This window comes from Arachis hypogaea, chromosome 20 (genome assembly GCF_003086295.3).
Source record: "Arachis hypogaea cultivar Tifrunner chromosome 20, arahy.Tifrunner.gnm2.J5K5, whole genome shotgun sequence".
In the NCBI taxonomy this organism is placed as follows: Eukaryota; Viridiplantae; Streptophyta; class Magnoliopsida; order Fabales; family Fabaceae; genus Arachis; species Arachis hypogaea.
This window is the reverse complement of record NC_092055.1, coordinates 140,280,964-140,301,622: the sequence shown is the minus strand read 5'-3', so window position 1 is coordinate 140,301,622 and position 20,659 is coordinate 140,280,964. Positions and strand designations below refer to the sequence as shown.

The window sequence follows — 20,659 nt, the reverse complement described above, 5'->3', positions numbered from 1 at the left end:
TTTATGAGAATGAACGCTGTTACTTCTATTTGATAATGTCACTTTTTTTTTTACAAATTTATTCAAATATACAATGCAAAATAATTATGTGTGAAATGATATTAGTAAAATAAAAATATTATATGCACAAAAAAATTAATTGCTATATATTTGTGTATGATTAAAAATGTATTATTTAATTATTTTTAATTTATATTTTATATTTTAACATGTATTATTTTTTTGTATACATGTAATATGATTAAATTTTTTTATTTAAATTAAATAATCATATAATTTACCGATATAAATAAATTACAGTATAATTACTTAAATAAACAACATATCACATCTCAAGTATTGAGAACCCAACGTGAATATAGGCATATTCCAAGTACTTGGCTATTATGCGTGGAGAATATGATATATCTAGAATGCACTCAAAATACGTTGTAAGCCAAAAAACGAGATACTGAATATTCAAGATGTATTTAAAAGCTGATTCCGAAATATGGATAAAACAGGAATTAGAGACAGATCATCTGAGATATGTGTAAATACAATTTTAGATAAATTTTAAATTAGACCAAATTCAAAAATAATTTTAAATTGATATTTTTGAATAAAAATTAATTAAATTGATAAATAAAAATTAAATAAATACTGTTTAAATCGTAATAAATTATACTAATTTTAAAAATATTAAAATTAGTAAATAGTTAAAATTTGAATCGATTAGTGTTAAATCCAATTCTATTCCAAACTTTTGACACCTAAAATTAAGGTAAAATTAATTTTTATTAATAATAGCAATAACATATATCAATTTTTTTTTTAATAATTGTAAATTAAAAGTGTACACGCTAGGAACAATGGATGATTATAATTAGAAGTAGTTATTAATTTTTTTTTAATTATAGGTGTCAATGAATTTGGAGCAGAATTGGATTAACACTGAACATATTCAAATTTTAACTGTCTACTAATTTTTAATATTTTTAAAATTAATATAATTTATTACTGTTTGAATAGTATTTATTTAATCTTTATTTATCAATTTAATTAATTTTATTCAAAAAATATCAATTTAAAATTATTTTTAAATTTTGGTCTAATTTAAAATTTACCTAAAATTATATCTGCACGTATTCGGGTGCTGTGACTTTACTTCCTGTTTTGACTGTATCTCGGATGTTATGATCCAAATCAGCTTTTGAACGCATCTCGGATGTTCAGTACTCATTTCTCAGCCTACAATATATCTCGGTACACTTTGGATACGTCAGATTCTCTACGTGTAATGTCCTAAATCTTACTATTTGAGATACGCCCATATTCACGTTGAACTCCAGTATCCGACATATAATACATTATTTATTTAAGTAATTATTTCGCAGTTTGTGTATATCAGTAAATTATATAATTATTTAATTTAAATAAAGGTGGAAACTTAGGTGTAGTCGACTTCATGTGAAATTAATAATTAAGAGTTGTTAGATAATTTGACTAAATTTTTAACTAACGAATTTCCGCTATCAACTTCACGTGAGATCGATCGCACTCGAATTTTCACCTTAAATTAAAAATCCCAACATGATTATGATTGATATGAAAACAACAATATTAGTTTTCTTTTATATATTATTTTTTGTAATTTTTTTATACTGAACCCGGTTTAAACCGGTTCGAAGCAGTTTAGAGGGGTTGGATATGCGGTTCCATTTTCAGAACCCCTTGTTTGAAACCCTAAGCCTCTCACCCTCTCACTCTCTCAGTCTCTGCCCGCCCTCCCTCGGCGTCCCTTCTCACCGTCACCGTGACGCCGTCTCGCCTCTCTCCACTTCTTTGCTTTCGTTCCACTTTGAAATCCTCACTCATTCTCCCAAACTGCGGCTACTCACTCAACTCACCATTTTCCTATCAGGTAGTGTTATTCTGTTCTCAAGTTAACTGAACCCGTGAAATTTTTGTGAGGAAAGTCGAAACAAGAAACAGAGGTCAAAATGAAGATGGTTAACGCTTTCAACATGAAGGTAATTCTGAAATCTCCTTTGGTTGTTTAAATAATTGTTGGCACGAAATGCATGCCAAGTGTTTGTGAAAATTCCACCCTATTTTGAATTCAGTATTGAATTTATTTGTTTAAATATTATCAGAGAGCAGCGGCTGGATTAAGGCGCATTAATCTTGATGGTCTCCGGTGGCGGGTTTTCGATGCCAAGGGACAGGTGAGTGCTCAGTTTCTCATATTTGCTGATTCTGTTGAAATCCTCATACAAACTGCGACTATGATCGCATTATACAATGTGTTGTTGATTTTGGATTCTAATCATTAGCCAGAACATTTTTTCGCTTTGTTTTTTGCTTAAAGGGTAGGGTTGTGTTGTGTCGTTCCAAGATGAATATGATTGTTTTGCTTTGCGATGCTTGCTGGTTGTTATTTGATCTAACCGCATTTCAGCATTTGATCAATGAAATGTTTTGCAAACATTCAGTTTTTGGGTTGCATTTCCATATCTTGTATATATTAATCGTAAACCCTATATATATAGTTAAGCTAGCTTAGGGAATTTAGAAAGATAAATATAATTTTTCTAAATTATTGTAATTGATTTCCTCATAAGATCATGACATATTAAAAGTTGAGAATTTCAAAGTAGTTTATTAGGTGAATTAGTTAAAAAGAAATGGCTAAAGTTGCAGTGAAGGTTTTCTCGAGGTCTCACATCTTTGTACCTTTAACTACCATTTCAAATTATGAGAGGCTGATAGTGATACTCATCATAATTCATAGGTGTTAAACAATCAATATTCACCACTCCCCTGTACAAAAAGAGATAAAAGAAAAATATGAAATATTCTTGATGTTTGTCATGTGCTGGTACTTGTTCTTTAACCCCTCTTGTAAAAACGTATACTATAACTAGTAGAACCACTGAACTAGGCATGTGCAAATACTTGTTATTCTGACATAGTTTGAAAAAACATATATACTGGTACATATTTTGTAGAACTAGCCTTGTACATATAAAGATTAACTAAACTTACTTTTTGTCTGTTTTCATAATCTATTTCATTGGCAGAGTTCACTCTCCAAATTGTTTTTTATCTGAAATTGTAAATGGTGTTGAACATTTCAATATTTGAGGTGGTAAAATAATCATTTTAAAATATTGTGTCAACTGTCAAGCTGAGTCTTTCAACTCTTGGAGTCTTGTTCAAGTATATAATATTTGTGTTGACTGCATGCCCACTAAATATTGGTATCCAATATTTTTTGGAGATGTAGACATACCAGTAAGTTGGCATGTCCAAGCTTTCTACATTTGGATTCTGTCCACTGATCAGTGATCAGCTATTGAATAATTTACTTATCTTAATTCATGAGATAATTTAACTAATGAATTTGTTCCTTGAGTAGATTCTTGGGAGGTTAGCATCTCAAATTGCTACTGTAGTTCAGGGAAAGGATAAGCCAACTTATACACCTAATCGTGATGATGGAGATATGTGCATTGTGCTTAATGCAAAGGATGTTTGTGTCACTGGGAGAAAACTTACAGACAAGGTCTATTACTGGCATACAGGGCAAGTGTTGTGCCTTAAGCACTTTAGTTTAAATATTGGTGAAATATCAAATGATTTTATTTTTATCTATATGCTTATCTTCTATGGTCCAACAACCGTTGTCCCCAATTATGTTTGCTTTTTAGCTATGGAGTTTCTTATGCCCCATAATATTCTTGCATTATTCACAATCTTGTGATGTAACTTAATACAGACATAATGGTGTATAGGTATGTGGGCCACCTCAAGGAAAGGACTTTCAAGGATCAGATGGCCAAAGATCCTACAGAAGTCATTCGCAAAGCTGTTTTGCGCATGTTGCCTAGAAACAAATTGCGTGATGTAAGTGCAACATTGACCCTTAATTTTGAAAATTTAAATCGTGAATATGGAATTTAATTACACTTGTACGGAGCCAGAGTTTGTACATGTTTACTTTGTCTTTTGCTTAATATTAATAAGTTCGCCTAAAATCTCTTGTATTTCACTCTTCCCCTGGAATTCATTGATTACTCTACTCTCTGGTCTATTCCTGAACTCAAAAATCCATCTGTTTTAGTTTCCAGTTCTAGCACAGCCTTCTATTCCATCTGTTTTTGGTGTGTTTTGAACAAAAAGATTTTGGAATAGAATTGATTTGAATTGAAATGAATTATAGAAAAATCATCAGGTAATTCTCATACATGTTCAGAGATGAATGGCTTGTAAAAAATCATTTTCTTAGATAGCTCTGATTGTTAATTAATTTTTCTTTACATTTTGTTACACTTTGGTTCTGATGTATGTGTATATACACAATTAGACCTCGTTTTTTTACATTATGATTAATTGGTGTAGGATAGGGATCGAAAGCTGAGGATCTTCCCCAGCAGTGAGCATCCGTTTGGTGATCGACCACTTGAACCTTATGTAATGCCTCCTAGAAGCGTACGAGAAATGCGGCCACGAGAAAGGCGTGCAATGGTTCGAGCACAGAAGGCTGAACAGCAACAACAGAATACTGATGGAACCAAGAAAGGCAAAAAGAGAGAAGCTCCAGAGGAGAGTGCATGAGGACGTTAGTCAACTCTATGGAGATGATTCTGTTCTATGGTATTCTGTTCTATGGTATTCTGAATCTCAACTCTATGCCTTCTTTGATTCACTAGTTATGATTTCTTGCAACTTTTTAGTGTGAATTTTTTGACTTATGAAATTAGAGTTGCTTCCAAATCGTGAGTATGAATAATAAACATCATCATTTCTCCTACATGGGTATTGCTTTGTGGGAAATTGTATTACTTTTCTCATATGCTCAGTCCCCACCAATTTAGTCTGTTACATATAGAGATGAGTGTAATTTTCTCAAGCATATATCAGAACACTCTGCTCAGTTTAGGGAATTAGCTATGTTCTTACTTCTTATCCGAGTCTGATATGAAGAGCCATTTCCGGGCAAGTATGAGAAGTTGATTATTCTTTTGCTTTTCATTGTTAATGGCTAAATGATTAACCATTTATTGAGCTTAATAATTATACTATTATTCTTGCAAAATATGACATTTAAGTAGTAAAAAACTAAAAATCCTAGAATTACAACCCCACCCAAAGAAATAAAATAAAACGAACTGAAGTATATTTATAGCCTAGAGATATGTCTTTCAAGGGCAATTTTATTTAAATCTTTCCTTAGAATTTTCCCCACTGCATTCTTTGGTATGGAGTCAACAAATGTTACACGTCTTATTTTCTTGTATGGTGCAACCTGCAACAAGGCAAAGCACCCAGGAATAAGATTTACAATTTCCATTTCAATATTAAGACTAGCTAAATCTTATTCTATTAAGTGGGGCCGAGTATATGATCAATAGTTTAATACTATAAAATATATCACATAAATTCATTTTAATATAATAAAAAAATTCCTAAGAAATAAACATTATAAATTAACCACCATGGTATTTTATATTTTAATTTTTATTTTAATTATAAATATAAATCTAATTTGATAGTAATAATTAGAAATTTGATTATAAATACGAATTAAATTTGATTATATTAGTCATTCTATATTATAATATCATTAATATCTATCTTTTATGATCGGTTAATTGAATATGGAAAAATGGATAAAGTACCTGTTTAGCAACAAATTCAATTATTTCTGCTTCACCAAGGGAACTTTGGGGCTTTCTTACCACAAAGGCCATGGGGACTTGACCAGCTTCTTCATCAGGATATCTGTGAATGAAGAACGATGTATAAATATTATTATTATTATTATTATTATTATTATTATTATTATTATTATTATTATTATGGTAAATCTGAACTACTAATCCTAATGCCCCTTACAATTCCAGTCCTTTTTTCTAAATGCTTTGTGTTCATATACGAAAAAATGAAAACAGATTTATCTTGAATTACAGTAAGTAATAATCGATTAAAAATTATTGTTATACTTTTGAATTATTTAATGGAAAATTTTTTATTGGAATAAACCATTATTCCATTAAATGAACTTTAAAAATAAGTGTTGTTTTAAGAGTTTAGATTTCATCGTAGTAATCTTACGGAATAACTGCCGCATCGCTTATCTCAGGGTGCGAATGGAGCACTTGTTCTAATTCTGCAGGGGCCACCTGCAATGTACAATCAAGTATCACAAATTAATCATGACAGTGTAAAGGTCCTTCAGATTTGTAACTAAGATTTATTATTAAAATATTCACTTCGTTTTAAAATAATGATCTGATCGAAACTAAAAAACACATACTAACAAAAGTAATAAATAAATATTGGTAATGCTTAGAATTGAATGAATAGATAAATTATTTTTAAATAAATGAACATATGTAATAAAATTTTGTTCCATTATTATCAAAATTAGATTAACGGTGTATTGGTATTATTTAAAAATTAGTTAATATCATCTTGATAATAAAAGTGGATGATGATTTTGATAAGACCTCAATTTTGTATTTCTTTGCAATTTTCAAATACTTTTGTGTGTGAATAGTGCAATAACCGAATAACATTGAATTAAATAGGCTATTATACCATTTTGAAAGTAAATGTGCTCAATTAACCCCAAAAATTAGTTTAAGATGTGAAAAATATCTCACACATATAAATTATTTAAAAATTATATTTCTAAAAAGATGCAATACTTGTAATACACCCTATCACATTTAGAAATAAGTAATAACCACTCAATTCTTAAGACAAGAGATAAATTAGAATAATTAAAAACACACATATATATCATAATTTATTCATCTTACAATAGTAGTTAGAAAATAAACACTATAATTTATATACAGGACGAACATTATGATCGGTAATGTTTCACTACTATGCACTAGTCATATTAATTTAACAGTAGTGGCAAAGTCATATTATTTAAGGGAAAAACTTTTGGAAGCAAGAAAGGGAAATAGTTTACCTGGTAGCCTTTATATTTGATCAACTCTTTCAACCTGTCAACGACATAGAGGAAACCCTCTTCATCGAAATAGCAGAGGTCCCCAGTCCTTAACCACCCATTCACCAAGCTTGCTAAAGTTGCTTCTGGGTCACCAACATAACCTGCTCCCAATAAAATAAGAAAAATGTTTTGGACTGTCATTTCTCTAAATCTAATACTAAAACTCAAATTCAAAAATATATAATTTCATGAATCAGTTTGATGATTATAAGATATTTTAGATTTCAACGACGACCTTACATCTTGAAAGCATTGCAGGGAGAATAATAATAACTCAATTTAATGAGTTTGATTGTTATATATAATTATCATTTTTTTAAAAAAATGTTACAATATTGATTAAATATGTATCTAAAGAAATAAGACTCATGGTATTATAAAAAAAAAGAAATAAGACTCATGGTGTTATTAAAAAAAATGATGAAGTCAAGAAAAGAAAAATTCATTCTCATAACTAAATCAACTAAATTTTTAAAAACAACAGATAATTCCAAAATCGCATAAAGAGATGGGCTCATACTTTCTTAATATATGTATGAGTAATATTACATATTGAAATCTTTTTGTAAATTAAGTTCAATCAAGTTAAACAATAAGAGTTTGTTTGGATGAGTTTTTAAAAAAAAATCTTTTTTAATATTATCTTTTTTCAAAAGATCTTATAGAAAAATAAAAGTAATTTAATGTTTGAATAACGCATGCAAAAAGATTTTTTTATTTATCAATTATGTTTGGATATAACCATATAAAAGTATTTTTTTGTTTATTTATTACGTGAAAAAACATCTTTTTTTAAAGAAAAAAGATCTTTTAAAAAAAGATGTAAATTGTAACTTCTCAAAAAAGATTTTTTTTTTCTAGTACTTTTACTTTTACTATTAGAAATTTACCAAACACGCTAAAAAAAATATTTTTTCATTGAAAATTTTTTTTTTATCAACTTAATGAAGTTCAAACAAGCACTAAGACTTAAAATAATACTAGTCATAACTAATTTTATTATATTAAACTAATTTAGTTGGACTTAATTAACAAAAAAATTTAGATATATAATATTATTCTATATATATTATTTTAAATATGTATACTCAGGTGTGATCTATAACTTAATGTGCTGACTAACTTAAGATATTAAAAATTTGAAATAAAAGGATCATTACAACTTTGTGTCTCCAACTTATTTTTATAATTTTATTTAAATAAATTCTCAATTTAGAACAACTAAAATACTTCTCAACAGAAAAGAAAAGAAAAAGTAACTTATAAGAGAATCTAATTGTAATAATTTAACCAAATTGAGCTCAATTGTTAAATATCAAGAAATAATATAACACACCATTTTGTCCATATTGTAGTAATTTCACCATTTATAAACTTCTTTGTTCACATTTTAACTAAACTATTATATATGTAATAAATAATAGATAAATAATTAGTTAAATAAATATAATATTTTAGTACGAGACAAAATGCATACTATACTTGTGGCATACGTTTTAAACACACACAATTCAAGCATGCTTTCAGTCTTCTTTCCATTATTCTCCTATACTAGATTCGCACATGTTTCCCGTAGGGGAACACTTTTTTTTTTGGTACAGAATAGCTACACTAAATATTAATAAAATATTTAGCTAATAAGTATCACTTTAAAATTTTTATCCTATAATAGTTGTTAGGAAGAAGTATTATTAATTGAATACCTTTCATAATTGAAGGTCCTCTGAGCCAAAGTTCCCCTTGATCACCAGGAAACATGGGCTCCCCTGTGTCTGGATTTACAATTTTAGCCTCAACACCTGACACCAGCTTACCTGTTGTCCTTGATCGGCTTGCCTCCTCCGGATTCGTTGTTCGGGCAACCCCTGCTGTTGACTCCGTTAGACCGTATCCCTGCAATATTTCCTTCTTCGATATAAGATGAACTATTCTAAGTAAGGAGTATGTGTTACTGTTTTCCTATTCATTTTTCATTTTTAAGTTAATCTTGCCAGTTGCCACGACAAAGAAGATTTACAATATAACTTCAAATTTAAAATGGATTTAAAGATTCTGGCTAGTGGGAGGAGAGAGAGACAGAGATACCAATGAGGATCTTGAGGGAAAAGTACAAATCAGGCTACCTTTTAATTGATTTTAATTTTTTATAAAAACTTTTATAGTAGCTAATAAGACAAACATGAAATATTTTGGTATTTCTAAAATTTTTAGTGCAATATCACTGTTTATGGTTTATAGTTTCATGAGTCATGACTATATATGTAGTATGTACACACAAAAAAAAGGGAAGAAAAAACAAAATTTGTAACAGGTTAAATATAAAAAAAAAAAAAAAAAGAGTAAGAAACACTTTAATAACTCCCTAACCTGCAAGATTAACACTTTGGGAAACTTTGTTTTGAACGCCGCGGCGGTATCCTTTCCGAGAGGAGCCCCGCCGCAAGCGACGCATTCCAACGACCTTAAATCATAAGCCGCCGTCAAGTCGTCTTTCATCATCGCTACCATTACTGACGGCACCGCCGCCATGTGCGTAACTCGAAACCTCTCTATCGCCTCCATCATCCTCCTCAACCCGAATCTCTCCATTAACACCACCGTTTCCAATAGCACCACCGCCCTCAGCGAGAGCGTAAACCCGAACACGTGGAAAAACGGCACCGTATATAGGAACACGGCGGGCTTCTCCCTCTGCGCCCGAACGACATTGTATACCCCTGCCATTGCAATCAGGTTCCGATGAGTCAGCATCACTCCCTTCACCTTCCCTGTGGTTCCTGAAGAGTAAAGAATAGCTGCCACGTCAGACTGACTCACCTCCACTTGTTCGAGTTTGGCGCCGGGTCGACTCGCTGTCATGAGCGAATCGAACTCGGGCGAGTCGATGAGGACGGTCCCGTGACGGAACTCATTGGGAAGGTTCTTAGCCGCTGATGACGTGGCGAATGCGATGGTAGGTTTGCTAAGGCGGATGATGCGCGTGAGATCGGAGCGCGTGGCAAGCGGATTTGCCGGCGAAACAACGACGCCGAGGGAGAGGAGCGCGAAGTGGAGGATAGGAACGTGGAGGAGGTTTGGAGAGAGGACCAAAGCGGTGTCGTTTTTGGAGAGTTTGAAGAGGGATGTAAGGTTGGCAGCTAGGGTTTCTGAACGGCGGATGAAATCGGCGTAGGAGAGGTGGCGGCCGGTGGCAGAGTCGATGAGAGCGGTGACGGAGTCGGACCAAGGTGAGTTGCGACGGAGAGAGAGAACGTATGATGGTGCGGAGACGGTGGCATGTGGAGGAGGGAGGCGGAGAGGGGGTTTTAGGCTGTGGAATGTTCTGGTAGCGCGGTTGAAACCGTTGCTTGGGTCAATTAAGACGCTGTTGGAGGTAGCTGTTTTTTGTTCCATGTGTGTGCGTGAGTGCTTGGATTTGGAGCCGAGTTAATACATCATTTTTGGTTAGGTCTAGAATCTCTTGAATAAGTGGCAGATGGTTACGTGCATCCAATCAAATAGTGACTAGTGAGATGATTGTCACCATGCGATGATCGTCCATTTAGAATGTGTCGGTTGTAGCGGCGAAAAATGCTAATGAATTATAGAGGAGATAATAAGAATTAGAGAAGAAGATCTATTGTATGCATGTGAATTGTGATGGTATGGTACTATTGAAGTTGAAAGGATATACAAGATGTTTAATTATGTTGAAGATGAATGATCAAACCAACAATGTTTATATGGTGAATTATACTCTAAAAATGTAAGTTTATAGATTTTTTTTATGTGATGAAATAGAGATTAAAAATATTGGGATCTATATTTTAAATATTAATAAAATAATAAAAAATAACTATAAAAAGAATTTAATTTTTTTTATACAATCTCATTCTATATAGTAGAGTGCTCTATATTATATAAAATTCGGATGATTAGGGTTTTTTATTTAAATAAAATATTTAGACTTCTATATTACCTGATTCCCTAAATGGTTTTCTTGAACGTGAATCTCCTAAACCATATAATATATAAATCATCCTAGGATTGTGTGTTTTAATGAATATATAAATCATTATACATTGGGACGATTTATGCATGAATTGCATAGGTGAATAAGGCATAAATCGTCCCAACCCACTGTGTATTACGAATAACACGTAAATCGTCATAGCCTAGGATGATTTATGCATTTTAATCTAAAACACTCTACCCTGGCATGATTTACGTGCTTCTTCCTAACCCTCTATCCCCTAACACGATTTACGTGCAAATTCCAAACCCACAAATTCCTAGGACGATTTTTGTAAAAACTTTTATGTGTAATTCGAATTCTAACTCATCTAGACTTAAAAAGACATGTGTTTCTTTAATATATGACAACTATTTTTTGATGCAATCACACCATATTTACTACTATATCAAATTTGAGTTCAATTAAGAAGGTAATTTTTTAAGTTACAATTTTTTTGAATTTATTTTTATTTTAAATTTTAAATTTTAAATTTTAAATTTTAAATTTTAAATTTTCAATTTAAAAAATAAAAAAAATTAATTTACAATAAAAATAAACTAATATTAATTAAAGTTAATTTTCATATATTTATTCATCAAATTTATATTTTGTTGACTTATTTATTTGTTCTAGAATATTCTACTACACAAATATTTATGTAACAAAAATTTTGTAACAAATTTAAAATTGTTACAAAATATTAATTTTTATAACAAAAATTAGTGATTGTTGCATAATAATAATATTTTGTAACAACAATACAATTTGTTACAAAATATTTTGATATTTTGTAATAATTTGATTTTTTTGTTACAAATTATTTTGGCTTTTATAACGAATCAGTGTGTTACAAAATTTTATAATATTTTGTAACAAAAAATAAAGTTGTTGCAAACATTCAAAATATTTTGTAACAAAATATTCATTTGTTTTAAAAACTCCAATTATTTTGTAATAAAAAATTAATTTGTCAGAAAATTTAATATTGTTTGTAACAAGTTATTTGTTTGTCACAAAATATAAGAATTTTTGTAATTAAAAAAAATTATTTTAAAATGTTAAAATATTTAAAATAATTTTATTTTGTTTCCAAAATTTAAGTTTTTAAAATATTATTTGTATTAATTAATTATTTTTTATGAAAAATCAAAGATGAAATGATTAATTTTTAAAAATGGTATATATTATTTTATATTTTTTATAAAATTAATATATAATTTTTACTAATAATCAAGTGTTAAATATTGATTAGAAATTAATTTTTAAATTAAAAAAATTATCGTTAAATACAAATAAAAATCGTACTAAGGATTTATGGGTTTGGGATTTGCACGTAAATCGTGCTAGGGGTAGAGAGTTAGGAAGAAGCACGTAAATTGTGCCAGGGTAGAGTGTTTTAGGTTAAAATGTATAAATCATCCTAGGCTAAGACGATTTACGTGTTATTCGTAACACACAGTGGGCTGGGACGATTTATGCCTTATTCATCTATGCAATTTATGCATAAATCGTCCCAAGATACAATGATTTATATATTTATTAAAACACACAACCCTAGGACGATTTATATATTATATGGTTTAAAAGATTCACGTTAAAAAAAAACCATTTAGGAGAATCAGGTAATATAGAAACCCAAATATTTTATTTAAATAAAAAACCCTTATTATTATATTAAAGGATCAAAGCTCAAAACCAAGTAAAATTTATTACTTTTAATTAATATTTTAATTATTAATTTAATTTTTTTAATCTAATAATTTAATAATATATTTTTAATTTATATTTTTATATATTATTAATAAAAATAATAAATTTTATTGACCCTTTAATACTTTTTATATTAAAAAATATTAGCTAAAAGTATAGTGTTAGACTATTGAATTAAAGATGTGTTAGATTGTTTGTTAAAAATACTAACTAATATCAATTAAAATTACTGACCTTTAAACTTTTCTCTTATTAAAACTATAATTTTTTTACTTTAAATGAATGAAAAAAAAGTTTAATTATTTTGTTGGTCCTATAATTTTAAAAAAAATTTAATTAGGTTTCTATATTTTTTTTAATTAGGTCTTTGCACTAAATTTTTTCTTTCAATTAGATCTTTCTTAACAGTAATTGGTTTAATTATATAGGAACTCAATTAAAAAAAATTAATACAAAGACTCAAATAAAAGAAAAAAAAAGTTTAAAAATCCAATTAAAAATAAAATTTGGTACAAGGACTCAATTAAAAAAAAATATAAGAACCTAATTAAAAATTTTACAAAACTATAGGGACCAACATAATAATTAAACAAAAAAAACTCTTAATAAATTAAGATTTACCTATTTTTTTTAACAATTGCACTACATGTATATTCTTTATGATAATTACCGATTAAATCAATATTCTCTTAATAATCAAAATACGTTCTTTTTATTTTGTTAATGAAAAAAATTTAAACATACAATTAATTAGTAACAACTATATTTTTATATAAATATAAAAAGTATTTAATGTATGAATAATATTTTTTATTTTTTTATTTTTTCTCTCCTAATATAATAATGTATAATAATATAGTCCCTATTTATACTATTTCTTTCGTCACTAATATTTAATATTATTTATTATTTATTTATATTTAATAGTTAATTATTTTTTAATTTTCATACTATATATTTGTAACAAAAAAGCTAGAATTAACTGAAAAATTAAAAATAAATAATTAGGCTCAGCTCATACTAAATTGAGTTTAATTTTTTCTAACGTTTTAAATAAAATATAATTATTTTTAATTTACTAATTAAATTAATTAAAATTATATTTTTTAAAAATTGGTGATTTTACTAATTTAGTCTCTTTTTTAAAATAATAAAAAATTAATAATCAGACAATTTTATAAAAAAAATCATCTTTTTAAAGTTACAAACTAATTTTATTATTTTGAAAATTATTTTATCAACTACAAATATATAGAGTACTAATTTTATTATAAATTTTATATTTTAACATATTTTATAATAATTTTTTATGTATATAACATAATAAATTTAGTTTCAATATATCGATAGTATAATTATATTTATTATTTTTAATAATCATTCATACGATAAATATAAAAAATAATTATTTTTGTTAATATAATATTATGCTGTTAAATGCATATATAAAATTATTTTATGATTAATGAACGTACATCAAAATTAAAATCCGTAACAAGATCGTGTAAAAATAAAATGATCAATAGGAATAACATTTGCTTGAATTCACTAATGAGTCATGGAAATTCGTGGTTTGTGCACCCAAACTAAGTGTAGAACTAGAAGATTTTCGCAGCAGAGTTTTTTGTTTCCCTCCAATCCATTCCTGTCTTTTCTGGCTTTATTTCTCTTATCTTTCTGTTCACCCAAAACCATCATGTATATATAGTGCATGCTAAAATCCAAAATCTCGCACCAAAATATCTCACACCAACACACTTCTCCTTCTACTTACTCAGAAACTCGGAGAAAAAAAGCATCTTCTTCATCGAACTCAAAATTCCCAATTCCTAAACCCTAACTTCATGGAAGTTTCGCGCCTCACACTTCCAATTTCAGACAAAAGCTTCTTTTCCCCTTCAATTCGCCATTCCTCTGCTAATCCTCTCCCTGCATTGCCCACATTCTTCGCCGTATCAGTCAGCAAGAGCCGCCTCCGTTCCCTCCGCCGGAAATGTTACTGCTCTGCCTCCAGCCGCGACACCTTGCTCGCCGGTGGCGGCGAGACCGCCGTCGTCTCCGCCGGAAAGAAGGAGGAGGAGCAAGGCGACTTGAAATCCTGGATGCACAAGCATGGCCTCCCTCCTTGCAAAGTTGTTCTGAATGAAAGACCTTCGCACCATGATGCACACAAACCGATACATTATGTAGCTGCTAGTGAAGATCTTCAGGTTCATTCATAATTCAAAATCATTCATATTTTCTATTCACCAAAGTAGTGTTTACTCTTTTTCTTTTCCTTTATTTAAATTTATTATTATTTAATTGCAGGCTGGTGATGTTGCATTCTCTGTTCCAAATTCGTTGGTGGTCACGCTGGAAAGGGTCTTAGGAAACGAGACTATTGGTAGTTGTTAAATTCTTTTGATCTGTTATGTCCAGTACCTCTTTCCAAGATTATAGATTGCGATTTTTTTGCTGTTTAAGAAATTAAAATTGAAGTTATTTGGAAAACATAAAGAAGCATTTATAATATTTTCTGTTTTAAGAATTTTGGAGGACTTAATGGTTATTAGCTTTTTTAACTAAACAAATAAGCGATGGTACTCATGGGTGGTTTTTTGCGTTTTATGACGTTTGACTTATATGGTTTCAGTTCTTGAGATTCAGGTGGCATAGTGGTTTTAAAAATATTTTATATTTTAAGGGGATTTCACGACGTTGATTTGCTATAGTAGCTTAGGTGATGCATATGTTGATAGGTCATTTTTTTTGTTTGCTCTTAGCTAGTGCCAGACATTACTACATGGAAGAGATTTTTCTCCTTTTGGAGTCAACATTATTAGGCAAAATACCTGACAGAAATTACTTCCTTGGATAATGGGAAGAAGAGAGGCTTTTGTTCGTTCTTAAAATGAATAAATGTATGTGGCATTGTGTTGTTCATCTATGGTAAAATATTAACAGATTGGAGGTGTATCAAAACATTTCAATATTTATATTTGTATCTCATTCTTTATTGTTATTCCAGCTGAGCTATTGACCACAAACAAATTGTCCGAATTGGCATGCTTGGCATTGTATCTGATGTATGAGAAAAAACAAGGAAAGAAGTCTTTCTGGTATCCATACATTAGGGAGCTCGATCGTCAGCGAGGCAGGGGCCAGATGGCAGTAGAATCACCTCTACTGTGGTCAGATTCTGAGCTAGCTTACCTTACTGGAAGTCCCACAAAGGTTTTCCCTCTTCCCAATCCTCATTAAAGATTAACACCACATTCAACTACAAAGGTTTAATGGTTGAAATTTCTAAAATTTTCAAATATACCCAAACTAAAATTCTGGTAAGTGTGCTTTAGGTTGAAGTTCTACAAAGGGCTGAAGGAATAAAAAGAGAGTATAATGAACTTGACACAGTCTGGTTTATGGCTGGTTCTCTTTTTCAGGTAACTAAACATGCACTACAATAAAAAGTATAATAGTCAAATACTCGATTATATTATGAGACTTGGTGCTTACATTGTGTGTATTTTGCAGCAATATCCATATGACATTCCTACTGAGGCCTTTTCCTATGAGATTTTCAAACAAGCCTTTGTTGCAGTTCAGTCATGTGTAGTTCATTTGCAGGTAAAGAAGTTCCCTTCTTATCTGATATTACACATTAGATGCACAAACAATCTGGACTGATAGAGTGTTGAGTGTTGACTAATCTATTAAGCTTGTGTGTATATATTTCGCCACTTAAATTGAAGAAATTATATTCCAAGTGGTTTCACTTGGTAACCTGTTACGATGATGTGTGTATGTGTATGTGTATATATATATGTGTGTGTGTGTGTGTGCTGCCAAATCTGTTTAATAAGATTCTTATTACATATGATCATATGTTAGGGACTTGGGTATTGTGGGGTGCCAAAGTCTCATATCGAGTAGGATGGGATGCTTGATGTTGTAGTTAAGGGGGTGGTTTTTCCCTTTTAATAGTTAGTTCCTTGGATACTTAGCAATGATCTTAGAGTCAGGTCATCGGCGGCACAGAAAGGGCCACTTATAGGTTGGATTAAGGTGAATATCGAATACTAATAGCTGATAGCTGAGTGGCCACTGCTGGGTCAGTGTCAATAGAGTGAAGTTGCTGCGGACGTTGGCTCTCTAGGGTTGGTGGATTGTGTTATAGGGACTTGGGTATTATGGGGTACCCAATGTCCCATACTAAGTAGTATGGGATGCTTGATGTTGTATTTAAGGAGAGTGATTCTTCCTCCTTAATAGCTAGTTTTTAAGGTGTGGTTTCCCACTTTCTTAGCTACTTAACATTGTACTTCTGTATGCCAAAAGATTTAGGCAAGTAATTGAAGAAGCACCATTTAACCTTCAAATGGTAGCACAGGAAACAATTTATGTTGATGTGGTAAAAACCATATACAACAGTGGTGATGAGTCTCTTCTTTATGAAGATACTACTGTATGTAGAGGCTAACAAAAATTGCACAGCCTATTTTCAAGACACTAGATGGTTGGACATGGTACCCCATTACTCTCTACATGCTTTATTGAATATTAGTAATCCAGTTATTTCTTATTTTTTCCATGATGCACTAGTTTCTATGTAATGTATGGATAGTTGTTTACATTATTCCTTGATTGAGCTTTAAGATCTCATGCTAGACTTCTCATTGAATAGTAAATTGTTCTGTTTCTGGCATTTGAAAATTGAAGTGTTTGCTGGGATAACAGTGCCCTTTTCCTATTTGGACTACAGATGCAGTTAGCCTAGCAATATGTTTTTTATTTGTTTTATTTGCATTTTTTCCCCTTTTAAAAAGAATGAAAATTGATTGTTTTTCTTACTGGATCAGAAAGTGAGTTTAGCTCGTAGATTTGCTTTAGTTCCCCTGGGACCTCCTTTACTGGCATACAGAAGTAATTGCAAGGCAATGTTAACTGCTGTTGATGGTGCTGTGGAGCTAGTCGTTGATCGTCCATATAAGGCCGGGGATCCAATTGTTGTCTGGTATAATTATTTGACAGTAACTGGGAATATTTTCTCTTCCAAAACCTTCCGGCTACTTTGTATTGATTTTGTCATCAGTTGCTTTGTTATAAGATTTGAAAGTGGCCATTTTCAGGTGTGGGCCACAGCCTAACTCAAAGTTACTTCTAAATTATGGTTTCATTGATGAAGATAATTCATATGATCGCCTAATAGTTGAGGTATGAGGTGTACGTTTACTCTTTATCGCATTCAGTATTTCACAATTCTGTTGTTTGTTGATCTTGCTGATATATATGTCCCAGGCAGCTTTGAATACCGAAGATCCACAGTACCAAGATAAAAGAATGGTTGCACAAAGAAACGGAAAACTATCGATTCAAGTTTTTCATGTATTAATACTGAACCGTTATAGTAATACTAACAAAGGTTATTCAATGTTCTTCATATCAATTCCTTAGTTCTAAGCTTGATGCAGGTGTACACAGGGAAGGAACGAGAAGCTGTCTTAGATATGCTTCCTTATCTGCGGCTCGGATATGTTTCAGATCCTTCTGAGATGCAATCTGTCATTTCCTCTCAAGGTCCAGTTTGTCCTGTAAGTTTCTCGTGTTATGTTTTTCATAGATGAGTCTGTGGAATGTTAAGAAAACACATAATCCGGACAGAGTGGTATACATATAACACATTCAATTGAATAGTTTGATTAAATATACTAGCCCTTATTGATTATGCTATTTTATTCAAAAAAATAAAATATAAAATCATATAAGTAAATCTAAGATAAAAATAACTAAAATAAATTTGGGTTTTGTCTAGAGCACTCATTAAAAAAAAGTGTTTCTATTTTTGTTGACATTAAATGCATTAACTCTTGTTTTTGCAATAAGATGTTAGCAAAACAACCCCATGAAGTTAATTACTACAACACAAACACTTGAATGAGTAAGTTAAGAGGAAAATGGTTGAAGTTATTCCTTTCTAGTGAATGCTTAGAACAGGGATTAAACAAAGTTAAAATAATTTTTTTAAAGAGTCAAGGATGAATTTGGTAAAAAAACATGGAAATTTTGAACCCAGCACCTAGTGGAGCAAATGTGAAGGTCATAGCACTGCCAATGAGCTTTTTAATTTAGTAAACATATACATATATGTGTAGACTTCATAAAATTTTTAAAGGGAACACAGCCCCTGTTCGTCTCCGCTAAACCAGCTTTTGCCAGCACTTTAACTTTGTCCTGGATTGTAAATCAAGTTCTTGTGATGTCCTTTCCACTTGTCTATTACTTATTTTTCTTGCTCGTTATGTACTGTGCTAAAATAAATTTCATATCCTTCAATTTTTTACCTGGCATTATTGTATAATAATTGCAGAATAAATCATCCACCGTAAAAAGTTGGCTTCGATTGTGAATTGTAGGTGAGCCCATGTATGGAACGGGCAGTGTTGGAGCAGCTTGCTGATTATTTCATGACTCGGCTGGCAGGCTATCCTACTACTTTGGCTGAAGATGAGTCTATGGTATTTTTATTTTACCCCAAAATAGAAGATGACTTCATCAAAATCAAGTATTTATGATCTTTTTATTGATATTCTATGTTTACACCAGTTGACGGATGATAATTTGAATCCAAAGAAGCGAGTTGCTACTCAGCTTGTTAGATTAGAAAAGAGAATGCTTCATGCGTGTTTGCAGGCAACCAATGATTTCATAGACCATCTACCAGACCACAGTGTATCTCCTTGCCCTGCTCCCTATGCACCTTTATTGAAATGAGGTCTCTCTCTCTCTCTCTCTCTCTCTCTCTACATAATGTCTTTATTGTATAAAACATAATTTTTTACATCTGCAGTAAGTCACGATTTGCCAATCACCATTTTGAGAGCAAAGTTATATGTAGTTGCCTCTCATAAGTATTGTTCCTCTTTCTTTCGTTTAATTTTTTATTTTTGCTTTACTGCTTCAGTAAATGCTTGTGCATATGATGTGTATGGGTTCTATTAATAATAGCGGTGATAATTCAGATACTTGTAACCGAAAGAAAAGACAGTGATTTAAAATATCATGACAGGTCTAATATGTGCATTACAGCGTTATCTATTCAAATCATGGCTCGTGAGGTGCTGATACGCTTTCGTGATTGGTGAGCCTAGAATTGATCATAAGATTACCAAATTAGAAGGGGTGCTCTTGAGCTCTTTGCATTTCGTCCTGAAGATCAAAAGTATTTCTCTTTGGCCCTTGAGTTATGTGTTGCTGAATTACATGAGGGATAGAGCATCCATGCTTTTTGTTTTCTGTTACAATCTTTGTAGGTTTTCTCTTTGACAATTTGAATGATAGTTAAGCCATATTTGTAAATGAAAACATGAATTACAAATTCCAATATCAATTGTGTATATATTGTTAATTTGTTATAATCTCTGCATTATAATTTCATTTATTGTTTAGGGAAAATTAAAGCGACCTTCACTCAAGCCCTTTAATTATAACACTTACCCTCTCCTAGTTCATTACATGAACATTTATAGTAAATATAAAATAATTTGTACACTTATCATCATTTTCTCCATCATCATCAATCATTTCCCAATTCACCATTCTTTATCTGACCATTCAACAATCCCCTCTGGACTTCTGTACACTCCACCCATACTAAAAGTAGAAACATAAATTGGGTTAATAGTTAAAATGATTTTTTAAAGATTACATGTGCATCAGATTGGTTTTCAATAGATCATATACTTTAAATTGCTCTTTAAAATATATATGTCAGATTGATATATAAAAGTAATATATAGGACTATATTATTTTTATTTATTAGTTGCTGTTAGTGATGTATTATTTTTAAAATATGTTTAAGTCCTGTTTTAAATGAAAACAGTATACGGTTTAATTAATTCAACAAATTTTACATTTCTACAAATTATTTTAAGAAATATATGAATTTCCCTTTTTTATATTT

At 30.6% G+C, this 20,659-nt stretch overlaps 3 protein-coding genes across 6 annotated transcripts; 2 read left to right on the top strand and 1 right to left on the bottom strand.

Moving 5' to 3' along the window:
- Positions 1-1,645: 1,645 nt before the first annotated feature.
- Positions 1,646-4,795, top strand: LOC112783077 (uncharacterized). Its single transcript, XM_025825836.3, has 5 exons — positions 1,646-2,012; positions 2,136-2,207; positions 3,401-3,567; positions 3,777-3,888; positions 4,384-4,795. Exons 1-5 carry the CDS (start codon positions 1,983-1,985, stop codon positions 4,597-4,599), a joined length of 597 nt encoding a protein of 198 aa, XP_025681621.1. The 5' UTR covers positions 1,646-1,982; the 3' UTR covers positions 4,600-4,795.
- Positions 4,796-4,973: 178 nt separating this feature from the next.
- LOC112783076 (4-coumarate--CoA ligase-like 9) lies at positions 4,974-10,750 on the bottom strand. Its single transcript, XM_025825835.3, has 6 exons — positions 9,380-10,750; positions 8,716-8,905; positions 6,971-7,113; positions 6,100-6,167; positions 5,664-5,766; positions 4,974-5,290 (listed from the first exon to the last, which is right to left on the bottom strand). Exons 1-6 carry the CDS (start codon positions 10,403-10,405, stop codon positions 5,165-5,167), a joined length of 1,656 nt encoding a protein of 551 aa, XP_025681620.1. The 5' UTR covers positions 10,406-10,750; the 3' UTR covers positions 4,974-5,164.
- Positions 10,751-14,253: 3,503 nt separating this feature from the next.
- LOC112782488 (uncharacterized) lies at positions 14,254-20,113 on the top strand. 4 transcript variants are annotated; one of them, XR_011878913.1, is made up of 12 exons: positions 14,254-14,926; positions 15,027-15,102; positions 15,727-15,932; positions 16,055-16,141; positions 16,233-16,325; positions 17,558-17,712; positions 17,828-17,912; positions 17,997-18,083; positions 18,170-18,289; positions 19,066-19,213; positions 19,302-19,470; positions 19,785-20,113. XR_011878913.1 is itself a non-coding variant. In XM_025824894.3 (12 exons), the coding sequence occupies exons 1-11, from the start codon at positions 14,561-14,563 to the stop codon at positions 19,467-19,469; spliced, it is 1,545 nt and encodes a 514-aa protein (XP_025680679.1). In that variant the 5' UTR covers positions 14,254-14,560; the 3' UTR covers position 19,470; positions 19,785-20,113. The 4 variants fall into 4 exon arrangements, 2 of the variants coding, with proteins under 2 accessions (XP_025680679.1, XP_025680678.1); XR_011878912.1 differs by having other exon boundaries at positions 19,765-20,113; XM_025824894.3 differs by having other exon boundaries at positions 19,112-19,213.
- The last annotated feature ends 546 nt before the right edge of the window (positions 20,114-20,659 follow it).